General features: G+C 41.9%; 3 protein-coding genes across 3 annotated transcripts in view; all 3 read left to right on the forward strand.

The window, feature by feature from the left end:
- LOC134871605 (trichohyalin-like) overlaps window positions 1-5320 on the forward strand; it is a 14914-nt gene extending 9594 nt beyond the window's left edge. Inside the window, exons 6-16 of the mRNA XM_063894382.1 lie at window positions 13-161; window positions 411-459; window positions 591-915; window positions 2145-2209; window positions 2331-2367; window positions 2449-2495; window positions 2946-3066; window positions 3173-3272; window positions 3447-3520; window positions 3879-3993; window positions 4254-5320. Coding sequence (XP_063750452.1) covers window positions 13-161; window positions 411-459; window positions 591-915; window positions 2145-2209; window positions 2331-2367; window positions 2449-2495; window positions 2946-3066; window positions 3173-3272; window positions 3447-3520; window positions 3879-3993; window positions 4254-4341 — 1170 coding nt within the window. The 3' untranslated portion in view covers window positions 4342-5320. The remainder of the gene's footprint in view (window positions 1-12; window positions 162-410; window positions 460-590; window positions 916-2144; window positions 2210-2330; window positions 2368-2448; window positions 2496-2945; window positions 3067-3172; window positions 3273-3446; window positions 3521-3878; window positions 3994-4253) is intronic.
- Window positions 5321-5850: 530 nt separating this feature from the next.
- On the forward strand, window positions 5851-9443 carry LOC134872460 (CAAX prenyl protease 2-like). The gene is given in 9 exon segments (XM_063895778.1): window positions 5851-6063; window positions 6207-6309; window positions 7166-7193; window positions 7196-7248; window positions 7695-7773; window positions 7883-8050; window positions 8218-8289; window positions 9037-9099; window positions 9189-9443. Coding segments are annotated over 9 exon segments (930 nt in total). The 5' UTR covers window positions 5851-5920; the 3' UTR covers window positions 9410-9443.
- Window positions 9444-16341: 6898 nt separating this feature from the next.
- LOC134872351 (endosialin-like) lies at window positions 16342-20405 on the forward strand. The gene is made up of 2 exons (XM_063895623.1): window positions 16342-17330; window positions 18523-20405. Exons 1-2 carry the CDS (start codon window positions 16901-16903, stop codon window positions 20244-20246), a joined length of 2154 nt encoding a protein of 717 aa, XP_063751693.1. The 5' UTR covers window positions 16342-16900; the 3' UTR covers window positions 20247-20405.
- Window positions 20406-20532: the final 127 nt, after the last annotated feature.

Below are 20532 nucleotides of genomic sequence, written 5' to 3' on the forward strand. Positions count from 1 at the left end.
CTCCTCTTGCAGGGCCTGGTGACCTCGAGCCAGTCTCTGCTGCAGTGGTGTCAGGACATCACCAAAGCTTACCGCAGGATAAAGGTCACCAACTTCAGCACGTCCTGGAGAAATGGCCTAGCGTTCTGTGCTATCCTACATCATTTCCATCCTGACAAAATGTACGGAATATAAGCAACATAACATGCTTCTCAGCTTTAGAGCTAAGATGATATATATAGCCTACACATAAATTATTTTATACATTTTACAAGTTATATTCAAGTAACCCTTTTATTTTGTGGAGTTTTGTTTCAACCAAGAAAGAAATGTAGACATGTTTTGATGAACATACTTTCAGTTTTAGACCTTAATCAAATGAATTGTGTGTAAATTTGCATTATATTCTTACCTGCTTTTTTCCCCATCAGACATTTTGACCAGTTGGACCCTCATGACATCAAGCTCAACAACAAAAAGGTAAAGCTGTGAATTTTCTTAATCATTTTTATATTCTTAGGTCCCGTTTTTCACAAGTTTTGATAATTCCCTCAAGAGATATTTCTCTTTGTTTCTTTGCTGATGATGTCTTTCTATTCTGGCAACATCAGGCATTTGACGGATTCGAGGCGCTGGGCATCTCTCGCCTGATGGAGCCGTCCGACATGGTTCTCCTGTCCGTCCCCGACAGGCTCATTGTCATGACCTACCTCAGCCAGATCCGCTCACACTTCACCAACCAGGAACTGAGCGTGCTGCAGATTGAGCACAACAGCAGCCAGTCCAGCTACGGCCTCGCCCTCTCCGGTCCCGGTCCGACCAATGTCGACGCTGCAGCTTTTTGCATGGCCCGACTGAACGAAGGAGTGAGCCTTGAGGAAGGAGGAAGCAGCACGTTGGTTGTCCCTCCACCGAGGATAAAAAGACTGGGTAAAGGTATCAACATATATCCCCCCTTTAAACTTTGTTATACTTCAACAATCATTTTATAATAATAATAATAATAATGATAATGCTTTATCTGTATAGCACTTTTCATACACCAGATGCAGCTCAAAGTGCTTTGACATCATGTCACAGATGAAAAATTCAAACAGAGAACAAGAAATTCACTTCAGGTCAAACCTTTTTGCACACATCCACAACAACAAAATAACATAACTGTTCAAGGGTCAAAGGAGGTAAAATAATTATGGTAATAAAAAGAAAATACAATAATAAATAATGATCCCCCTCAGTAAAATAAAAGACCAAATTAATAAATGCAACAAAATAATAACACCTAAGTACATTGAAAATAATAAAGCAATTTAAAAGAGGATGTCACTAATTAAAGTATAATATAAATAAAAATCTATAAAACCAATAAAATAAATGAATAAATAAAAGTATATAAAAATGTTTGTTTTTTTAAAGATTGAAGGACCAATTAAAAGGGGATGTCACGAATAAAAAGCCAATCCAAAAAGATGTTTCTTCAGTTGTTGTTTTCAACGTTTCTCATCTACATCCCTCTTAAAGGCTGCTTTTACCCACACCAATCTCATGGATCTCTCAGTGGGTTCATCATAACAAAGTGTGCAGTGAAACTTACTAAATGTTCCTGTACATACTCAAAGGTATTTCTTTGTACATACAGTAGGTCATGTTGGATTCCATGGACATGTGAACAAGAAGGGATAAAAGACAATCTGAGAAGGGGAAAGGGGAAACACTGGCTTGTCTCCAGGGATCTTAGGAATGTGGAGTAGCACAGTTTGAACTAAGGGGACCAGAAGGAGGAAAAACAAATCATTAAATCAAGTTTATACCACCCTATTAAGATTCTAGAACAGTTTCACCAGGTTCCCAAAGATACAGAATATGTCGTGTAGAATTTGATTGAAGACGTCCTACATAAACACAACATAGGCCAAATTTAGAACCGTTTTGGTTATTTCAGGTGAGAAAGGGATTTCATCAATGCTGTTTGGTCAATGCACTTCTATCTAGTTATAAGTGGGTGGTGTTCAGTATCAAAAAGACGCCACATGCTCATCGTGCAACGGGTTGAGCAAATCCATTGAATCAAAATGTGTCTCACTGTAATATATTAAGTCTTCAGGAATTCGGTTGATTGATTTGCTTCAAGAACCAACCTTATAGTTGTTCTCATCTGGTTTTAGGGGACGAGTCGATATCACCAGTCCCACCCCCAAGGTCCAAAGGAGTCAAATCTGGACAGACTCAGGTAAGTCTCTGTTTTTTACATCTTTTTTATTGTTTCCAAATGTTATGTTAAAGCTCTTTTGTCATATTCTAAAAACTCTGATTTGATAAATGTGTTATGTGATGGTATAATGTTTTTCCAGGATGAAGACACAAAGACTGGGATCCCTAATAACACAGGTGAGTTCCTGCAACATCAGCCTTTCAGTGACGATAATCTAACATTTTAAACATTTTTTAAACGTCCTTTTTCTGCTGCAGAGAGTACAGATGAGACCCAGCCTCCCAAACAAGAGGAGGAAACAATGGTCAGTTATGTTTTCCTCAGTCGCTTTTTCTCTTCTCTACTTTTTCTCTTCTCTTTGACTGCATCTTAAATCAAATCATTATCATGACTGATGGTTGCAAGAAAGGAAGAAATATGTGTGTTTTTTACTTGTGCAAAAGCTGTTTACTTAAATCTCATCTTTCTATCATTTTTTTCTTGTTTCCACGACTCTCTAATTCCTTTCCACGTTTTCCTCTCTTTCTGGCTGTCTGTCTTTGTCTTGTGTATGTTCATGTGTGATTGTGTGTGTGTGTGTGTGTGTGTGTGTGTGTGTGTGTGTGTGTGTGTGTGTGTGTGTGTGTGTGTGTGTGTGTGTGTGTGTGTGTGTGTGTCTGTGTGTGTGTCTGTGTGTGTGTGTGTGTGTGTGTGTGTGTGTGTGTGTGTGTGTGTGTGTGTGTGTGTGTGTGTGTGAAATTGGGATTTTGGTCAGTGTCTGCAGGACACCAGTCAGTATGTGCTGAGCGAGCTGGCAGCGTTGGAGACGGAGCAGAAGCACATCGACAGCAGAGCGGCTGTGGTGGAGAGGAGACTGCGAAGCCTCATGGAAACAGGTGAGTCGCACACAGACACACTATGTAAGTAATATTTGACCTAGGTTTTATGCAATAGCACATTAAGATGTATACAAACTGCCCTTTGTTTTTCTGCTCACACAAGGAAGCGACCGTGCTGAAGAAGAGAGACTGATCCAGGAGTGGTTCACTCTGGTGAACAAGAAAAACGCTCTGATACGCAGACAGGACAACCTGGAGCTTCTGTAAGACCTTTCTACACACACACACACACACACACACACACACACACACACAGACACACACACACACACACACACACACACACACACACACACACACACACACACACACACACACACACACACACACACTCATACACTTCTTTTCATTTGTCTGATTACTGACTGTGTCCCCAGACAACAGGAGCAGGATCTGGAGAGGAGGTTTGAGCTGCTGAACAGGGAACTGCGGGTCATGATGGCTATAGAAGGTCAGTCACAGTGATGGCAGAAATAGTAAAAGTAGAGATACCACAGTGCAAAATACTCTATTAAAACTGTGTGAAGGTATTGAAGGTGGAGCTTATTGGTGGTACCATACTTTAAACTTAATAAGATGTATTTTGTATGAAATGTATTATAAAATATTTCCTCTAAAATGTTCTGGAGTAGAAACATTCAAAGTGATCTACAGGTGATTGAAAACTAATTATAAACAGTACAAATGTGTGACTAATGGACAAGCAGTTCAGTTATTTGAAAATTACTGCAGTTAGTTCAATTCCAACCCTGTTAACCATGTAGCTATCCAATCTGCTGCATTTTTCTTATTTTAAATGTGTCCCGCAGACTGGCAGAAGTCGTCCACTCAGCAGCAGAGGGAGCAGCTGCTCCTCCAGGAGCTCGTGTCTTTGGTCAACCAGCGGGACGAGATCATCAGAGACATCGACGCAAAGGAGAGAGGGTGAGTGTGTGTAGCCATATAGTTGTGTAAAAATGAGCAAAGATTAAATGAAAGAGTTTGTGTCGTGTATTTTAAATAAAGCCTTCAGGTTAATGCTTGTAAATGCTGCCCTGCAAAACATGAGAGCTTGTCAAACTCGGATATGTATTATTTGTATTGCTTATTTGCAAGCAATTCATTGAGACAGGTCAGGATATACAATAGCTGGGCAAGAGTTATTTTAATATGCATTTGATTGCTGTATGTTTTGGTATTTGCAGGGCAATAGAGGAAGATGAGCGTCTGGAGCGCGGTCTGGAGGCAAGGAGGCAAAAATATAACAACAAAGACAAATGTGTCCTACAGTGAGAGGAGTTTTTACTACTGAGACTCTGCAGTTCTGAAAGCGCCACATTTCGGTTTTTTTTAGAGGACATTTTCCTGGAGAATTGTTAAAACCCATTAGGCTATAAGGAAAGACAAGATGTGGGTCGCACACTGTCTCTTCTTTGAAAGTGTTTTCTTGAAATGTACTATATGTTCATGTTGAAGTTTCAGTCTGTCGTAAGTATTATTCTAGTTCTGTTCACATATTTGTATTTATTTAAATGATGCCTCAGATTGTTGTACATCTATTGCACATGTGTTTGTGTGGATATCCATTGGTGTGTTTGTTCTTTATTTGAACACTGGCTATTAATCTTTTTGTTAAATTAAGTTAATGTTCCCCTCATCATAAAAGAGCTTGTTCAAATCTGTCGAAAACCCAAATGTGCCTTTTTGTTGTTTCTGCAGATATTCGTCTTACATTTCTTTTTCTGCAAGTTAACAATATTTGGTTGTAACTTGTCACAAATAGTAGATGTAAAAAAACATGTGACAAGTCATGAGCTGGACTCAAACTCACGATATTGAGAGTACAGTTTACATTTTAAGGATTACTGCCGACAGTCCATTCTTATAAACCCCAAAAACATTTCCACTTGTTGCAATATTGATATTTTTTTCCTTTCTGATGTTATATGTTGAAAGTGTTCTCTATATTAAGGAGTTTTCAAACCTTGTGTGCTCACAGACCCTGAATGCCTTAAATCAGCCATAACGTGTATGGTTGGAATGTTTGTGCCTATTTAATCCACAGAAATTAACCTGTTTCCTCACGTCTGTGAACTTCGACTACTATATGCATGCTGTTTGCAGTGTGCTGATAAAGTGGGGCTTTTCACCCTTACTATATGACTTTCACACACTGTACCGCTGATGTTGCTGTTTATATTTATGAGGTGAAGACTTGATGAATGATATTGATAAATATGTTGAAGAAGCATAAATATTGGTTGGTTATGTCTTTGGATTTTGTGTGGTTTTTTTTGTTTACTTTGGACACAACAGAAGCTTGAAGCTACCTATTGACTACCACAAAAAGCCCTAAATAGGCCTGTCTATATTATATAAGATAGGATGTTCTTACAGCATGTCTTCTTTCATCCACTCCTTATACTTTACACACGTTTGTAAAACAGGTGCAATTACTGCCTGTGACTGTGTGTGACTGTGTGTGACTGTGTGTGTGTGTGTGTGTGTGTGTGTGTGTGTGTGTGTGTGTGTGTGTGTGTGTGTGTGTGTGTGTGTGTGTGTGTGTGTGTGTGTGTGTGTGTGTGTGTGTGTGTGTGGGTGTGTGTGTGGGCGTGTGTGTCTGTGGCGTGTGTCTGTGGCGTGTGTGTGTGTCTGTGTCGTGTGTGTGTGTGTGTGTGTGTGTGTGTGTGTGTGGGTTTATAGATGCACACCTGAGTCTCATGTCTCCTCCCCGGAGAGTATTAGAGCTAATCAGCTTTACTCTGCAGTACTCCATAGGGATCTGCTAATCTAAAATGACAGACCAAACAAACCCGATGTGTTAGCTGTCGTTTGCCTGAAGAACCTATCATAGAAAACCTTCTATTTGGTCATGCTGGAACCAGAACATGGCCCTGTAATCCAGGAGGATGTAGAGCACACTCATATGAAGTGTCGGATGTGTGTGCTGAGCTGCCTCCTGCTCGCCTGTCTGTACGTTGGCAGTTTGTACATCTGGAGAAGCAGCTTACCCAGGTATACAACTCACCATCAGAGCTGTGGCGGTGCTGTTACACTTGACTATTCAGCTGTTGCTGTGTGTGTGTGTGTGTGTGTGTGTGTGTGTGTGTGTGTGTGTGTGTGTGTGTGTGCGCGTGCGCGTGCGCGTGCGCGTGCAGGGATCATCCCAGTGTGATAAAGCGTCGCTCTGCAAGTGTGTTGCTGGTCTCTGCGCTGTCACCTGCAGTGGTGAAAGCATGGATGCACTGGGCTGATGTCAGGGTGAGTACACATAAACAAAACATGCTATTCCCTGCATCTGACTCCTTAATTCTTCAGTCGGCCATAGCTCAATGCAATAACCAATAACCTAATAAACCTCTGAGAATCAAACCACTAATGATTTGTTCTGGTTAGTGCCACAAATGTCAAGCAATTGGACTTTGACTTGAGTACTATCTTTCCATTTCATTCTTCAATAGCTTATGTTAATGCCCATTAAACATACCAGAAAACACACATCCCATTCCTTTAAGCTTATTGATTATTCTCAATACATTTAACAAGCATATTGATCCTTGACAGGCTTTGTCCTATTAATATTACTGAGCACTGCAGGCATAAACACCTCTAAGGTGTTATGCAGAACAACTTTGTAGACCCCATTTACATCAATGGGGGGGGTCTGAGACACACCAGTACTATTCCCAAGCATGACAAAGTACATCCTCCAAAATGTAACCGTTGAATTGACGCCTCTCTAAAACAGTTTGCTTACAAACCAAACATAGCCTCCATCAATGTAAGATTTATTCTGGAATGTGATGCACACAAACACACGATAAATGTGTTAGACTGCATTAGTTTTAGCTTAAAGAAGTACAGCACTAGCACTGTAGCCAGATGCAGGTATGAGGTCAGAGGTCATTGACAGTCAAGATAAAGAGGATTCAGTGTTTTTCTCATGGACACTTATAGTCCCCTGACCGTCCAGGTGAAGGAAAGCGTCCTTACTCCGGGGGTCAACTGACTATATATAAGTTGTTTTGTGAGGTTAAGCCTGGGGTCACACTGGCTTAACTTCATAATCACTTGAGGGTAAAAACTATGTTTATCAAACGACCTTATGCCCCTCCAGGTCAATGCGTCCGTGTGGGAGCTAATGGGAGTCGTTTGGAGGGTCTTGTTCCTGCAGTCATTCTGCCGCTGATACTAACGATGGTACATCAGAGAGTCCCTGAATAAAGCTTCAAGTTCACTTGATGCTTCTTCTTCTTCTTCCTCTTCCTCCTCTTCTTCTTCTTCTTTGATAGATGTATTAGAATTAAATAATGGGCAGCTATGTCTTGTAATAATTAAAAAACAGTATATCACATTAAAAGCATTACCCTTTGAAAATTAGTTTTAGTACCATATTTTTCTTAACCTTTTGTAGTTGTAAACCCAACCGAAAAATGTATTTGGTTAAGTTACTCTGTGAGTCTGTTTTCCTCCTAGAGCATTCTATTTATACTGCACTTAGTAGGTTTTGCCATTTCAGAGATTCAATTCCACTTCCAAATCTTAACAGCATGGCTGTACAACCTTTATTAAATTCCCATGTGCACATCTTTTTTAATATACTTCCTCTGAATGCAATAAAGAAGTGAGTTTATCTTTAACATAAGGTATTTTATATCGGGCCTCTGGTACATTCTGCGATGGACAACCCCACAGGCTTCTCTGGGGAGCTGCAGTCCCTCCTAGGTGAGTTATGCTTTGTGTCTCCTAAATGTTATGTTGTGTTTGGAGAGTTTTACATGTGTGCTTGCATTGCATTTTCTGTGTCTGTCATCATAAGACTTTATTTCCCCAGATGTGCAGTCCTGGAGGTGGTGTGTGAGAGATGCAGTGTGGCTCAGGAACCAGCTGGTGGCTCCAGTGACAGAGGAGCTGGTGTTCAGAGGGGCGATGCTGCCCATGCTGGTGCCCTGCACTGGACCAACCGCTGCCATCTTCATCGCTCCGCTGTTCTTCGGACTTGGTAGAACAACCATATTTTCAGGGCTGTAAACAACTCATATTTATCATTTTAACCTTAATCCAAAAGATAAGGTCTGTGATGATATTTTTATAACAGACGTGACCAAATGATTTTGTACTTTGGAATTAATTAAACCTTTTTGTCTCTTTTTGCCCTAAACATGTTAGCCCATTTCCATCATATCATAGAGCAACGGCCCCTCCACAAGGACGGTATGTGTGTCATCCTCATGGTGTCAGGTCAGTTCCTGTGCAACATGCTCCTGTTATAAATAGTAATAATGTAAGAACATGAATTCAAATTAAGGTTCTGTCAATTGATGTTGAAGTGCATTAGTCTGTACACATTGTTAACACACTTTTTAGGAAATCACACAACTGCAGTGCAGATTCTACTGATGCAAAGAAGTCATCTCTGTAACTATGTTTGCGTGCACACTTAGTGGTGAGAAATGATACATACTATGTTGCAAGTGAAGGTCAAAATGTTACTTATATAAAAGGTGTAAAGGTAGTAGCATCAAAATGCATTAAAAATACAAGCGGTTAAATTATTTATTCTTCAGAATGGCCCATTTCAGTATTATAAATATAAAAAATTGATTCAATTATCTATGCATTAATGTGTTTAGGAAGCTTGTAAATTTCACCAAGGGATGCATAAAGTTTTACCTCGACCCAATGTGTGATAGAGTGTATTTGTTGAATATGTTTAGTTTTATCTATCTGAATCAAAATCTTTAAACCTTCAAAACTGAGTAAAAAGTTGAATATTTGACTGGGATTTAGAAGTACACATATTTAGTTGAACAAAATAGAGTAAAGTACAAGTAAATAATAATGTTGATACGGTCCACTATTGCCTAACCTTTATCAGCTGTTGAAAACTATAATATGGGATTTCTTTTAAAATAAAACTAAATCCAATCCTTTTGATTTTACAAAACAATGTCATTAATTTGGCTTATTTATGCTGTTCTTTTGTAGGGACGCAGTTCTTGTACACAACTTTGTTTGGTGCCTTCACTGCCTTTTTATTCATGAGAACTGGTGAGAGCTAAACAGCAAATTGTTAAACTTGTTAAGATATTAACTTATACAGTACACTCGTTACTAAATCTGTAATGTGTTTTTGATAGGTCATGTTGTGGGTCCAGTTTTGTGCCATTCGTTCTGTAACAGTCAGGGCCTGCCTGACATAACCTCTGCCCTGCAACACCCTCACCAATCAGCCATACTCCTCTCCTATCTGATGGGGCTGCTGCTGTTTCTGGTGCTTTTATTCCCTCTGACAGACCCATTCTTCTATGGTCCCATTCCCGTCTGCAGCCTGTCTGCCCCTACAGCATCTGCATGCTAGATTTAATGAAATTAAAATACTCCTGCTCTTAAAAATAAATGGGGACTGGATTTTCATTTCGAGTTCAGCTTTCAAATAAAAAGTATTTTTATATTACAGTAAATGTGTTCATTTATAGGTTTGTGTGTGTGTGTGTGTGTGTGTGTGTGTGTGTGTGTGTGTGTGTGTGTGTGTGTGTGTGTGTGTGTGTGTGTGTGTGTGTGTGTGTGTGTGTGTGTGTGTGTGTGTGTGTGTGTGTGTGTGTGTATGAGTATGAGAAGTGAACAATTCTTGCACGTCAGACATTTCCTGCACGGTTGAAAATATTTCCTCCTGTATTGAAACACAACACCAGTACAACTCTGCCTGGCTGAGAGAGAGAATGTGTGTGCAGCAGAGACATAAAATGAGATGAACTGTGAAAGTGGACGAGTTAGAGGGGGAAGACGGTGAAGGAGATATCAGTAGAGACAGACACATATGCAGACAGAGAGAGGCAGGCAGACAGAAACACAGACACTGGGGCCATCAAAGCCTCAAAGGGAACCAAAGTGGAGAGAGACAGATATGTAAAGTTACTTTGTTAGGACAAATGAAGCTATGAAAGACTGGCTTGTGAGAACAAATATGTTAAGCCAGAAGCAACACAGGCAATGCCAACAGACTTTAAGAGAAGAGAAAAATAGAGAACAGAGAGGGAAAGCTGGGGAGGAGGGGAAAACGTTAGTGTCCCCAAGGAAATTCAGTATGTGGAGTAGCAGGAGAGAGGGTTCAGACTGAAAGGTGAGAGGTTGTGTCGGACAATTAAGATTCATGAGACAGACTGATGGGATAATTATGACAACGTTCTAACAACCCAAAACAGTGAAGACAAAGATTATTATCGATGCATACCGATCTAAACTTTGTTATCCATATTGTTTTTGATTTAACACAAGCTCCATAGATTCATTTAACTTAATGTATATGATTTTGATGCACACAAACACATTCTATGGTTTTTATGTTAGGACAAATTTGGGAGTTTAGATTCTGGTCCTGAAGAAACAAATATTAATTTCAGCTATGTTGTCTAAAGTAGGAGTTACAAATGAAAGGAATATTTAGACATTTTAGCAAATAGGCTATAGCTTTCTTGGCAAGAGTTTGATTCAAAAACCAATATCTGCCAACAGCTGGTTAGCTTAGCATAAAGATTAAAACAGGGTGCAAAGCTAACCTGGATATGTAAAGAAGTTCATACTAAATCTCTTTAGTACTATAAAGCTCTTTTCAATGCTAAATGACATGTATCTCATCCATATTAAAACTAAATTGTTAAAACTACATTGTTGTTGTTTTATGGGGGGGGGGGGTTATTATGTTGTACTTTATCTCAGGCCAGGAGCGAATGCTTGGCAACGAGCGAGACTCCAGGAGTCGAATAATTAGTGAGATTTAGAGGTGCCTGCAGGAAGATTTTGTTACCTTAAGACCAGCTTTGGACAGAGCCAGGCTAGCTGTTTTTCTGTCTTTATGATAAGCTAGCTGGATTGTGCTGTATGTTTGAGCAGTGGGTGTGTAACAGCATAAACATTTTTCTCATACCAAATATCGTCTGGTCACAGACTTATCCTCTCTCTATTTCTGTTATTTGTTTAACGAAAGACTGCTGACTTTTCTATCACTGATTTACTTTCAAACATCTTTACTCAGTCATAACTTGGGATCTTTCCCGTACAGCAAAGTCTTCAGCTGCTGGCTGAAGAGAATTTAGGGATTTAGGGAACTTTGCAGCTCTTGATCCAGCTTGACAGCAGTTTTTGCAAGAAGTGACTGTATTACCTCTTTACCATCCCCTGTGTTCTTCCCCGAGAATTACACTGAGATTAAATTTAACCACCTCTGATTTGGCAGCCATGTGGATTGAAGACAGCAGAAATAATAGTGAGCAAATAAAAACAGGCTGCTATTCTCCTTCTCTGCACAAAACTGGTCTGCAGATTCTTAAGCATTGTGGTCAGTAAATGATTAACCTTCTCTAGCTGATGCTGAGTCAGGCAGTTTACTATTTCTGTGCAATTTCACTCTGAATATATAGTTTTTTGAGAGGCACGTGGTTAAATTGGGGTCAGGTCACCCAAGGAATGTGGATGTGGGGTCCAAACTGGGAGTTCAACCGGGAAAAAAAACTAAGAGAATAGGAGGAAATGGAGCAGAGCTAAGTCAGACGTTTGGTGAGTTATCTCAAAGGTCCTACACATCCGACGTCTGTCTGTCTCGGTTGGTCTGGTTCTTTGTGTGCTGTCCCTTTCTTGTGAAGTCATCTATTTCTCCACTGTTAATGCATTTACCACACACACACACACACACACACACACACACACACACACACACACACACACACACACACACACACACACACACACACACACACACACACACACACACACACACACACACACACACACAAATGGCTCAGGCTCTGTAGAAATAAGACTGTATTGTGAAATAACTTAGAAAGAAGTGTCAGATCAGTGTGTGTGTGTGTGTGTGTGTGTGTGTGTGTGTGTGTGTGTGTGTGTGTGTGTGTGTGTGTGTGTGTGTGTGTGTGTGTGCGCATGTGTGTGTGTGTGTGTGTGTGTGTGTGTGTGTGTGTGTGTGTGTGTGTGTGTGTGTGTGTGTGTGTGTGTGTGTGTGTGTGTGTGTGTGTGTGTGTGTGTGTGTGTGTGCATGGCCATGTCTATGGAAAAGCTGACTCTATCATCTGGTAAAGGAATAATTTGTCAGGAATTAAACTCGCTACATCTCTCTTTGTGCCTCTCAGCAGTTTTTAAAAACCTTTAACAGTTTTCTGGAGATTTTCTGGGAGAGTGTCTGTTTGTCTGTACATGTGTGATTCTTTATGTGCAGCAAACTCAAGTTGCAGTCCAGATGATACATGCTTTTGTGTCACCCAAACCTTTGCTGTCTCTCCTCAGCAACTTAAATGTTTTTAGACACCAAAGTTTCCATTAGAACCATGTCTGTTTTAAACTAGCCAAATGACTTCTATCTGGAGATGTCAGTAGCAGCTGTTCATACATATTCATTTCTTCCATTCTCCATGCCACTTTGAAGAAAGCAATGTAGGAATGCTTGTAAATTAGGACAACTTACATTTTCAGGACACACCTTTTCCAAATCCTTCTGGTGCCCAGTTGGTTGGCAGTCGACAATCTGAAAATCTGAATTGGTTCCACTGGAACGGCCCGCCGGTTAAGGAGGATACTATGTTTGTGCTGGGCAGATCCCAGGTGTGAACATGAGTGCAACTAAGCATGAAGAAATGAGGAAATGTATGAAAAGCATGGTCAGTAAACTATTTAAAGGTCAAATAAAGGTTAATAAAGGCCAACAACTGTTGCAGCTACCTCCAAAAGTTTCTCGAAAGTATTTCAGCTGATTTTTCAAGTAACTGTAGATTTGAACTGACAGGGAATTAAGCCTTCTGTATTCATCCATTTGACAGCGAGTCTGCTCAGATATTTGCGGTGAGGATTTGTTGACAGTCTGGGTGTGGATGGAGGGCATTCATGTCTGCAATGAAAGATGAAACATATGGACCTTGTAGAAGAAGTGGATAACAGTATCGTCTTTTTCCTCCACTCCACAGAAATCACCAGGAATGCCTACACTCTATTATTTAACCACAAGGCCGCATCTAATTGCTTCAGTGTGTGTGTGTGTGTGTGTGTGTGTGTGTGTGTGTGTGTGTGTGTGTGTGTGTGTGTGTGTGTGTGTGTGTGTGTGTGTGTGTGTGTGTGTGTGTGTGTGTGTGTGTGTGTGTGTGTGTGTGTCCATGACATAAGACACCAGCGGTTGGGAAAAATGAAACACTGACGTGTCCTGCTGTATTTCATACAGCGCAAATAGGCCTGAATGGTGTGGGTCTCACTGACCCAAGACAACAAGGAAATACAGTTTCCTTGACATCATTGTGGAACCTTGTGACTTTGGGATCAGCAGTAATCCTTTTTATTTGTGACAAAGTCAAGAAAAAATGTAGTTTTCTTTTAATTATCAAAACAAAGAAACACGTTTCTTCTAAAATGAGTCACTTTTCCTACCGTTGGTCCAACAATGGCATATGGGTTGAGCTGTTTTATATGCTGATATTATGAAATGGGTTTAGTGCCTACGTGTTTTGTCTTCCAGTCTTCTTTAGCGCTTTTTATTATGTCTTTCTGTTTTATTTGTGGTGTCTTGATATTTGTTGGTTAAATCTAGCCTTTTTTTTATATGATATGTGTTTGGATCCAAGAGTTTTTTATACCAGCATTTGAGAAGTAATCAATCTACATCATTCTCTGGCAAATGTATTTTCCATTTATGCAATAGTGAGTTAGTGACATACAATAGGTGTAGTAATGTATCTGGAATGTTTTATGTCTGTCTGGATGTGGACGTTCAGACACAGCAGCCTATTGTTTTTCAATGTGGTCCATTGACAATTTGTACAAAGTCCTTTTTTCTCTTTTTATCCCATCCCAGCCTTTTGCTTCAAATACATGTTTGTTCAGTGCAGAAAAGGGCCTCAAGGTTTATTCAAGTGTTACTCAGGTTCCGGTGCTTTAGTGTCCACCAAAAACTTGATTCAAGAACAACTATTCAGCTTTTAAAAAAATACTGAAAACAAGAGGCTTTAGAGCTGGAAGCTACAGTCCAGTTGCTTGGAAGCTAGAAGGCGAGAATATATCAGAGCCAGAAACGGTATGTGGCGAGTGTCTAAGACTCAAGGAGGTAGAGAATGACCTAGGAGTTAGGGAATATAAAATCAAGGGATCTGTAGGTTCCATTAGAGGTCTTTGGGTTAGGAGATAGAGCAGCTTGGGGGTACTGTGAGTAGATTAATGTGAAAGTGGGGATCTGGGGGTGCAGGACGATGGAAAGGAGAAGTTGTGTCTGTTTCATCAATTACATTTGCGGAATGCGTCTCTGGGGGCGTGGCAGTATGAGCAGGAGGAGGGGCTGAATGATAGAATAAACAGACCAAGTGTGGGCGGTTTGGGGATAAAGGCTGGGGATCCTGGGGAGAGACTGCTGACTTGGGAGCCCAAATAATAAGACCTAAAGAAAAGAGGGGGAGCAGGGAGAAGATAAGGAACAGGAGAGCAAGGGGGAAAGGCGAAGGGGTGTGGGGGGTGAAAGAAAAATAAGGAAAGGAAGAAAGGAGGACGAGTGTAGACGAAGAAAATCAGAGGATAACAGGCGGAGGATGAAGGAGGAGGAGGAGGAGGAGGAGGAGGAGGAGGAGGAGGAGGAGGAGGAGAAAGAGTTGGGGAACCAGGCCAAAAGGCTCTTTAGGTTCTCCGGGATCCTGAGGTTTTGTGTTTGTTCCCTCTCTAGTTCCGATGGTCGTTACATAACTGGAAATAACTACTTCGAATGTATACATCCCCGCTGCCAAAAGCAACATACCACAGCCAGCAGACGCATCTGCTGAGCACTGCAATCACATACAATGTCTGCTGCTAATAACTGAGTGAACTACACATGCAGCAGGACTTTTCCATCTCATCATCCTGTGTTAAGAAGAAGCAGCAGCATATAATAATGACATCAATCTGCAGTCAATCAGGCTGTGGCAGGTCACACTTTCCACGGGGAGAACGTGATGAGCATTTATGTGAGGGACTTTTGTTTGCAAGCACTTTCCCACTTTTGGTGCTTGCATTGTTCCACAGTTGTTTGTGTGTGGTAAACCTTAATTTACACTCTTAAGCCCAGTTGTTAGTCAGCTTCAATCCGTATTACTATAACAGGGCTAGAATCATCACACTCACAGCAATTGGCTTAATGTACTGCTATTTGGCCTTTCCTGCAGCATACAAGGAAGAGAGGAAAAGATGATATTTTTCTTGGAAAATCCAAACCCAACCTTTGACCTTTCACCAGGCATACCATTCATGGTGGACGGATCATGTGACAGCAGTGGAGGTACCCCTAGTCTTCTGCTCCCGAACTACGAAGAGGTCAGGCTGATGCACATCTGGCATTTCCTGTTTCCTCTCCTCCATATGCCCCCAAGTGGCAGACACACACACACACACACACACACACACACACACACACACACACACACACACACACACACACACAAACACAGAGGAACACTTATGCTTAAGAAACATGTGCCCATACAAAGTTATTGTATAACAGCATAAGAAGGAACTCAGTCTCACATATATGCACAATCCAAAAGCTATTCCTGTTCTATAATCTAATATTTCCATTGGACTGTAAAAACTTCCATCTGGTATGGAAGAAAGAGAGAAGAAGGGGTGGTGGAAGAAAAGAAGAAAATAGAGGAACAAAGAAAGAATGAAATGAAGTTAAGTAAATTAAGCTACCCAAAAAAATGAGATGAGGGCAGGGAAAGGAGAATCAGACAAAAAGACACGAGGTGGAAGAGAAGAAGAAGAGGAGAAGAAGAAGGGGGGACAATCTCTGCATCTCAAAGAGCTGACAAACACTTTCCACTCCTGTGGATGCTGTGCAGCGTGCACTGCAGTGTGTGTGCGTGTGTGTGTGTGTGTGTGTGTGTGTGTGTGTGTGTGTGTGTGTGTGTGTGTGTGTGTGTGTGTGTGTGTGTGTGTGTGTGTGTGTGTGTGTGTGTGTGTGTGAGAGTGCACGTGTGTGTTTAAAGCCATAGTCTAGATGGGGGGACAGAATAGAGCCGTATGGTTTTCATAACTCTCTGAGGCTTTTCAATTCTGCTACCCCCCCCCCCCCCCCCCCACACCAACCCGTCAAACCCCCTCTAGCCTTTCCTTATACTCACACATTTTTACCAGCCCCCTCTTTCCCAAAAAAAACACACAATTCTTCTTTTTCCTCTACGTAGCACCCCCTCCCCTCTTCTATACACCCTCCCCCATCTTTCTCTCTTTCTGAGTTTCAGTCAGATAGCCAACTTTGCAGAGGCAAAAAAGCTCCAGCAGGATCAGATACAGGAGAGGGTTCCTGTCACTGAAATTCATCACATTCATATTTGGACTTTATTTTATTCTCTTTTGGATTCAGCTGAAGGCCAGACTTCTTCATACAACCATTTTAATCCTGGGACTCTACCCGTGCTTGACTGGAATTTATTTTGGACTGGACAGGACTTTCTAGGGTATTCCACTGGACTGCATTGATTTCTATTAGTTTAATATAGGTGATGAAAGTCTGCTTATCTGTGGCTGAAATGCTGAAAGTTTGCTATTGAACAGATTGACAGACTCTTTACTGCAGGAATAATTGGGCAATCTAATGTAAATTAATCCCATGTCAATTTTGGGGTGATCTACGTCAGATTACTTTGAGTAAAAGATCATTTGGATCAAATTATTTAGTCAAACACACCAACAGAATAGAAAATCTTGACTAGGGAGATTCAGTTTGTCCAATTAATTGAATGGTATTGTTTGAATCGGAAAAAGTTATTTTGCTTTATTAGTTTATTTATTTTGACTGTACTTATTTGAATGTTGGCCTAGTTTAAACGTCATGTCTTGGCGGAGGATGCAAAAGAGCAACAGGAGCAGTAGCAGCTGCAGCAGCATGGGTCTCCTGTGTGTCCTGTGGCTGCTGATGGTCTGTCTGGCTCCTGTTAGCCGGGGCCAGAGGTTGATGGAGGCGGAGGGGGAGCAGCCAGCGGCGGGCACTCAGCTGGCAGAGAGAGACGCCGTCTGCCACCAGGAAGGATGCTACGCTGTCTTCCTCCAGAAGAGGAGCTTCAGGGAGGCTGGGCGGAGCTGCCGGGAGCGAGGTGGGACCCTGGCAACCATGCACACCCAGGAGGCAGCGAGTGTGGTCCACGAGCTGCTGACGGCCATCGAGAGCACCAGGGCCCGGCTGCGTCTCTGGATCGGGCTGCACAGACAGCCACGCCAGTGTTCATCCACCAGACCGCTCAGAGGATTCGTCTGGGTCACAGGCAAAGTCTCCCCTTTTTGACATTTGACCTTTTAGTTTTCCTTATTTTGAACTTCATCCCTGTATCAGCCATATTCGTGTAACTATGATGAGACTAAATTACCCCAAATAGGGAAATTACTTTTTGACAATGCTCTAATGGAAAATATGTGGGTCAAAGTAAATGAGGCTTAATCTGTCGTAAAAATGAAATCGGTAGATAATTGCCTACTTCATCAGTTTGTAGCCCAGCATAGACAACATTATAATAAACGATGCTAGACATAGGCTTATTCAATCTACTTAAGCAAAATACTTTAATTTAACCTTTATTACATTATTTTGATGTAGTATTTAAGGCTACTTTAAACTTCCAGACAGAAATCAGTTGTATTAAAAGCTTATGAATCACTTTAAGGTGTTGGCAATAAAGAATTGTGCGGGCCAGACTACAGAGCCCTGCACTGGCTGGATGGTTATTACATTAGCTACTTTTGTTTCACAGAGATGGAGCTGGCGCGACAGTGGAAGTTCAATCCCCTTTTGACCTCAATGCTACCGCAAATGGATTTAGTCATTACACAAAGCTGGCCAAGTAAAAGCCAGATTGTTTTTTTTTTATCACTCAGAGTGTCTGCCTTGGTCTTGAGTTAGTGCAGACATGAGTTCTTCAAGAGTTATGTAGCCAGCTTTGTGTTATTTTTCCCCCCTATCTGCTAGGATTTATAAGGTTGGTGTACCCAAATGACAAAAGAACATGTGTCCTAAATTATGCCTGGTGGTATCAAACAATGCAAATAGTTTTGGTTTTATTTAACTAGGGTTTGATCTAGAGATTTCTGCCTTTGCCTGAATTACAATAAATGTGATTGGTTGTTGTTTGTGGTGCACACAGTATTAAATCAATATGTTGATAAAAGGCAACTCAGCTGTAGACTATTATAGTATATATTTACACAAAAAAAAAGCATTGCAACTGAGAATATGAGCAAGATAAATTAGGTCTTTTCAAAGTCAATTTAGAAGCAAAGCTGAGTTTGACGCCTCCTAGTGGTGGTATTAATAAAGTCCCTGAGGCAGAGCTCAATGAATCAACAAAAAATAAAACAAAAATTAAATAGAAGAAGAGAGATTGCATGTAGTTGAAACAGAATGAAAAAGAAGGGAATTTCTACTTTTACTGACCTGGTCATTGTCTCCATTTTGTCCAACAGGGGACCAGGACGGCCAGTTCACCAACTGGCTCCGAGAAGACTCCCCTGGGACATGTGCGGCCCCCCGCTGTGTGGCCATGACAGTACACACTTCAGAGAGGGGGCGTGAGAGCAGCGACAATTTCCGGTGGCTTGACGGTTCGTGCGCCCTGCCGTTGGATGGATATGTTTGCCAATACAACTACAAAGGAATGTGTCCACCGCTGCAGGAAGAGGGCAGTGGTCCAGCTGTTTACACCACCCCATTTCACCTCGTCAGCTCACTGCTCACCCATGTACCCTATGGGTCTGTGGTTTCTCTACCATGTCCTGAAGATGTCTCAGACCCAGATGCTCGTGCTGAGCAGACGGTGCTGTGCATGGAGAGAGATGACGAGACAGTTGGCTGGTCCAGGGATGCCCCCCTTTGTACGTCTGATGCAACTCAACAGAACCAGGACTGGTGCAGCGGGGATCATGGCTGTGAGCAGCACTGCCAGAACACAGACACTGACTACTACTGTTACTGCGATGAGGGCTTCATGCTGGACGAGGATGGGTACGGCTGCAAGCCCGATCCCCTGAGCTCAACTGACCTCCCAGGATTATCCGCTGACTCCGCTGGTCCCACTGACCAGCCTCATATCAAAGACATTTGTTTTGAGATGGGGTGTGAGTACAATTGTGTGGAGACACAGCGGGGCCCTCGCTGTACATGCCCCCCCGGCTACCAAATGGCTGCAGATGGCCGCAAATGTTCTGATGTAGACGAATGTCAGCAACAGCCATGCCTGCAAATCTGTGTCAACATCCCAGGCACATTCCACTGCACCTGCCACTCTGGGTACCAGCCGGATGATGAGGGCGAGTGTGTGGACACCAACGAGTGCCTGGATGAGGGAACCTGTGAAGGCACTTGTGAAAACACAGTGGGCTCATTCAAGTGCCTGTGTGAGCCCGGGTACGAGGTGGGAAGTGACGGAGAGTGTGTGGACATAGATGAGTGTGCAGGAGATGCGCCCTGCCAGCAGCAGTGTGTCAACTACAAGGGAGGTTACCAGTGTTACTGTTATATCGGCTTTATACCGAATTCAGATGGGCTTACCTGCCGGCCGTCGCCTGAAGATGAAGAATATTCCACTCTGACCCCTGACCCCATTGACTTCGCTCACATACCTGCCTTGGACCCTGAACATGATACTCTCTGGTCCACCTCGTTCACTCCGGACCCAAACTTTGAAGCTGACACCAACTTTGATGTTGAATGGCTTACAGAAGTCCCGGAGGTGCTCACCCCTGACATGGCACATGGGTCAGACAATCACCTTAACCAATGGGATGCCCAATCACCTAAGCGGCATCAGACAGACCCCTCCCCAACACAAAAAGCAAACACAGGCAATGAAATCGATAATGAGGCCGAAACCAAGATACAAGGTAGAGAAGGTAGTCATGGAGCTGCTAACGGATCAGCAACTAGGGAGGGGTCTAAGGTTGATAGTGCAGAGGACGTCAGCAGTACAGCAGAGTCAGGGGAGGGATCTGGAAAACGAAAGCATGACAAGAGCTGGCTCCTGGTGGCCCTGCTGGTGCCTCTGTGTGTGTTCCTAGTAGTTATGCTGGCTCTGGGGATTGTCTACTGCACCAGCTGTGCTGTGGACAAGAGCCTGAGCTTCTCAGACTGCTATCGCTGGATACTCCCTGCAACTCCCCCTGACAGAAGAGACGGGAAACCCCAAGCATGAACACTTAAATAAACAACACACACTCAGATGTGTTAAAAGGCCGAGATGTCTGTTAACATTTCTCTTATGGTTTTACCATTTGGATAAAGTGCAGCTAACTGGTTCTGCATTCATCACATAATAATTTCTGTTGCTGACCAATTGTAAATAATTCACTTTCTCATCATGTTTTTTTTTATTTTATTTCAATAAAAACAATAAAATAATGAAATACTGTGTGTTTTTCTAAACCTATCTAGGTTATAACAAAAATAATTTGTCCAATCAAGGTACGAATAAAAGTGTG

This window comes from Eleginops maclovinus, chromosome 11 (genome assembly GCF_036324505.1).
Source record: "Eleginops maclovinus isolate JMC-PN-2008 ecotype Puerto Natales chromosome 11, JC_Emac_rtc_rv5, whole genome shotgun sequence".
In the NCBI taxonomy this organism is placed as follows: Eukaryota; Metazoa; Chordata; class Actinopteri; order Perciformes; family Eleginopidae; genus Eleginops; species Eleginops maclovinus.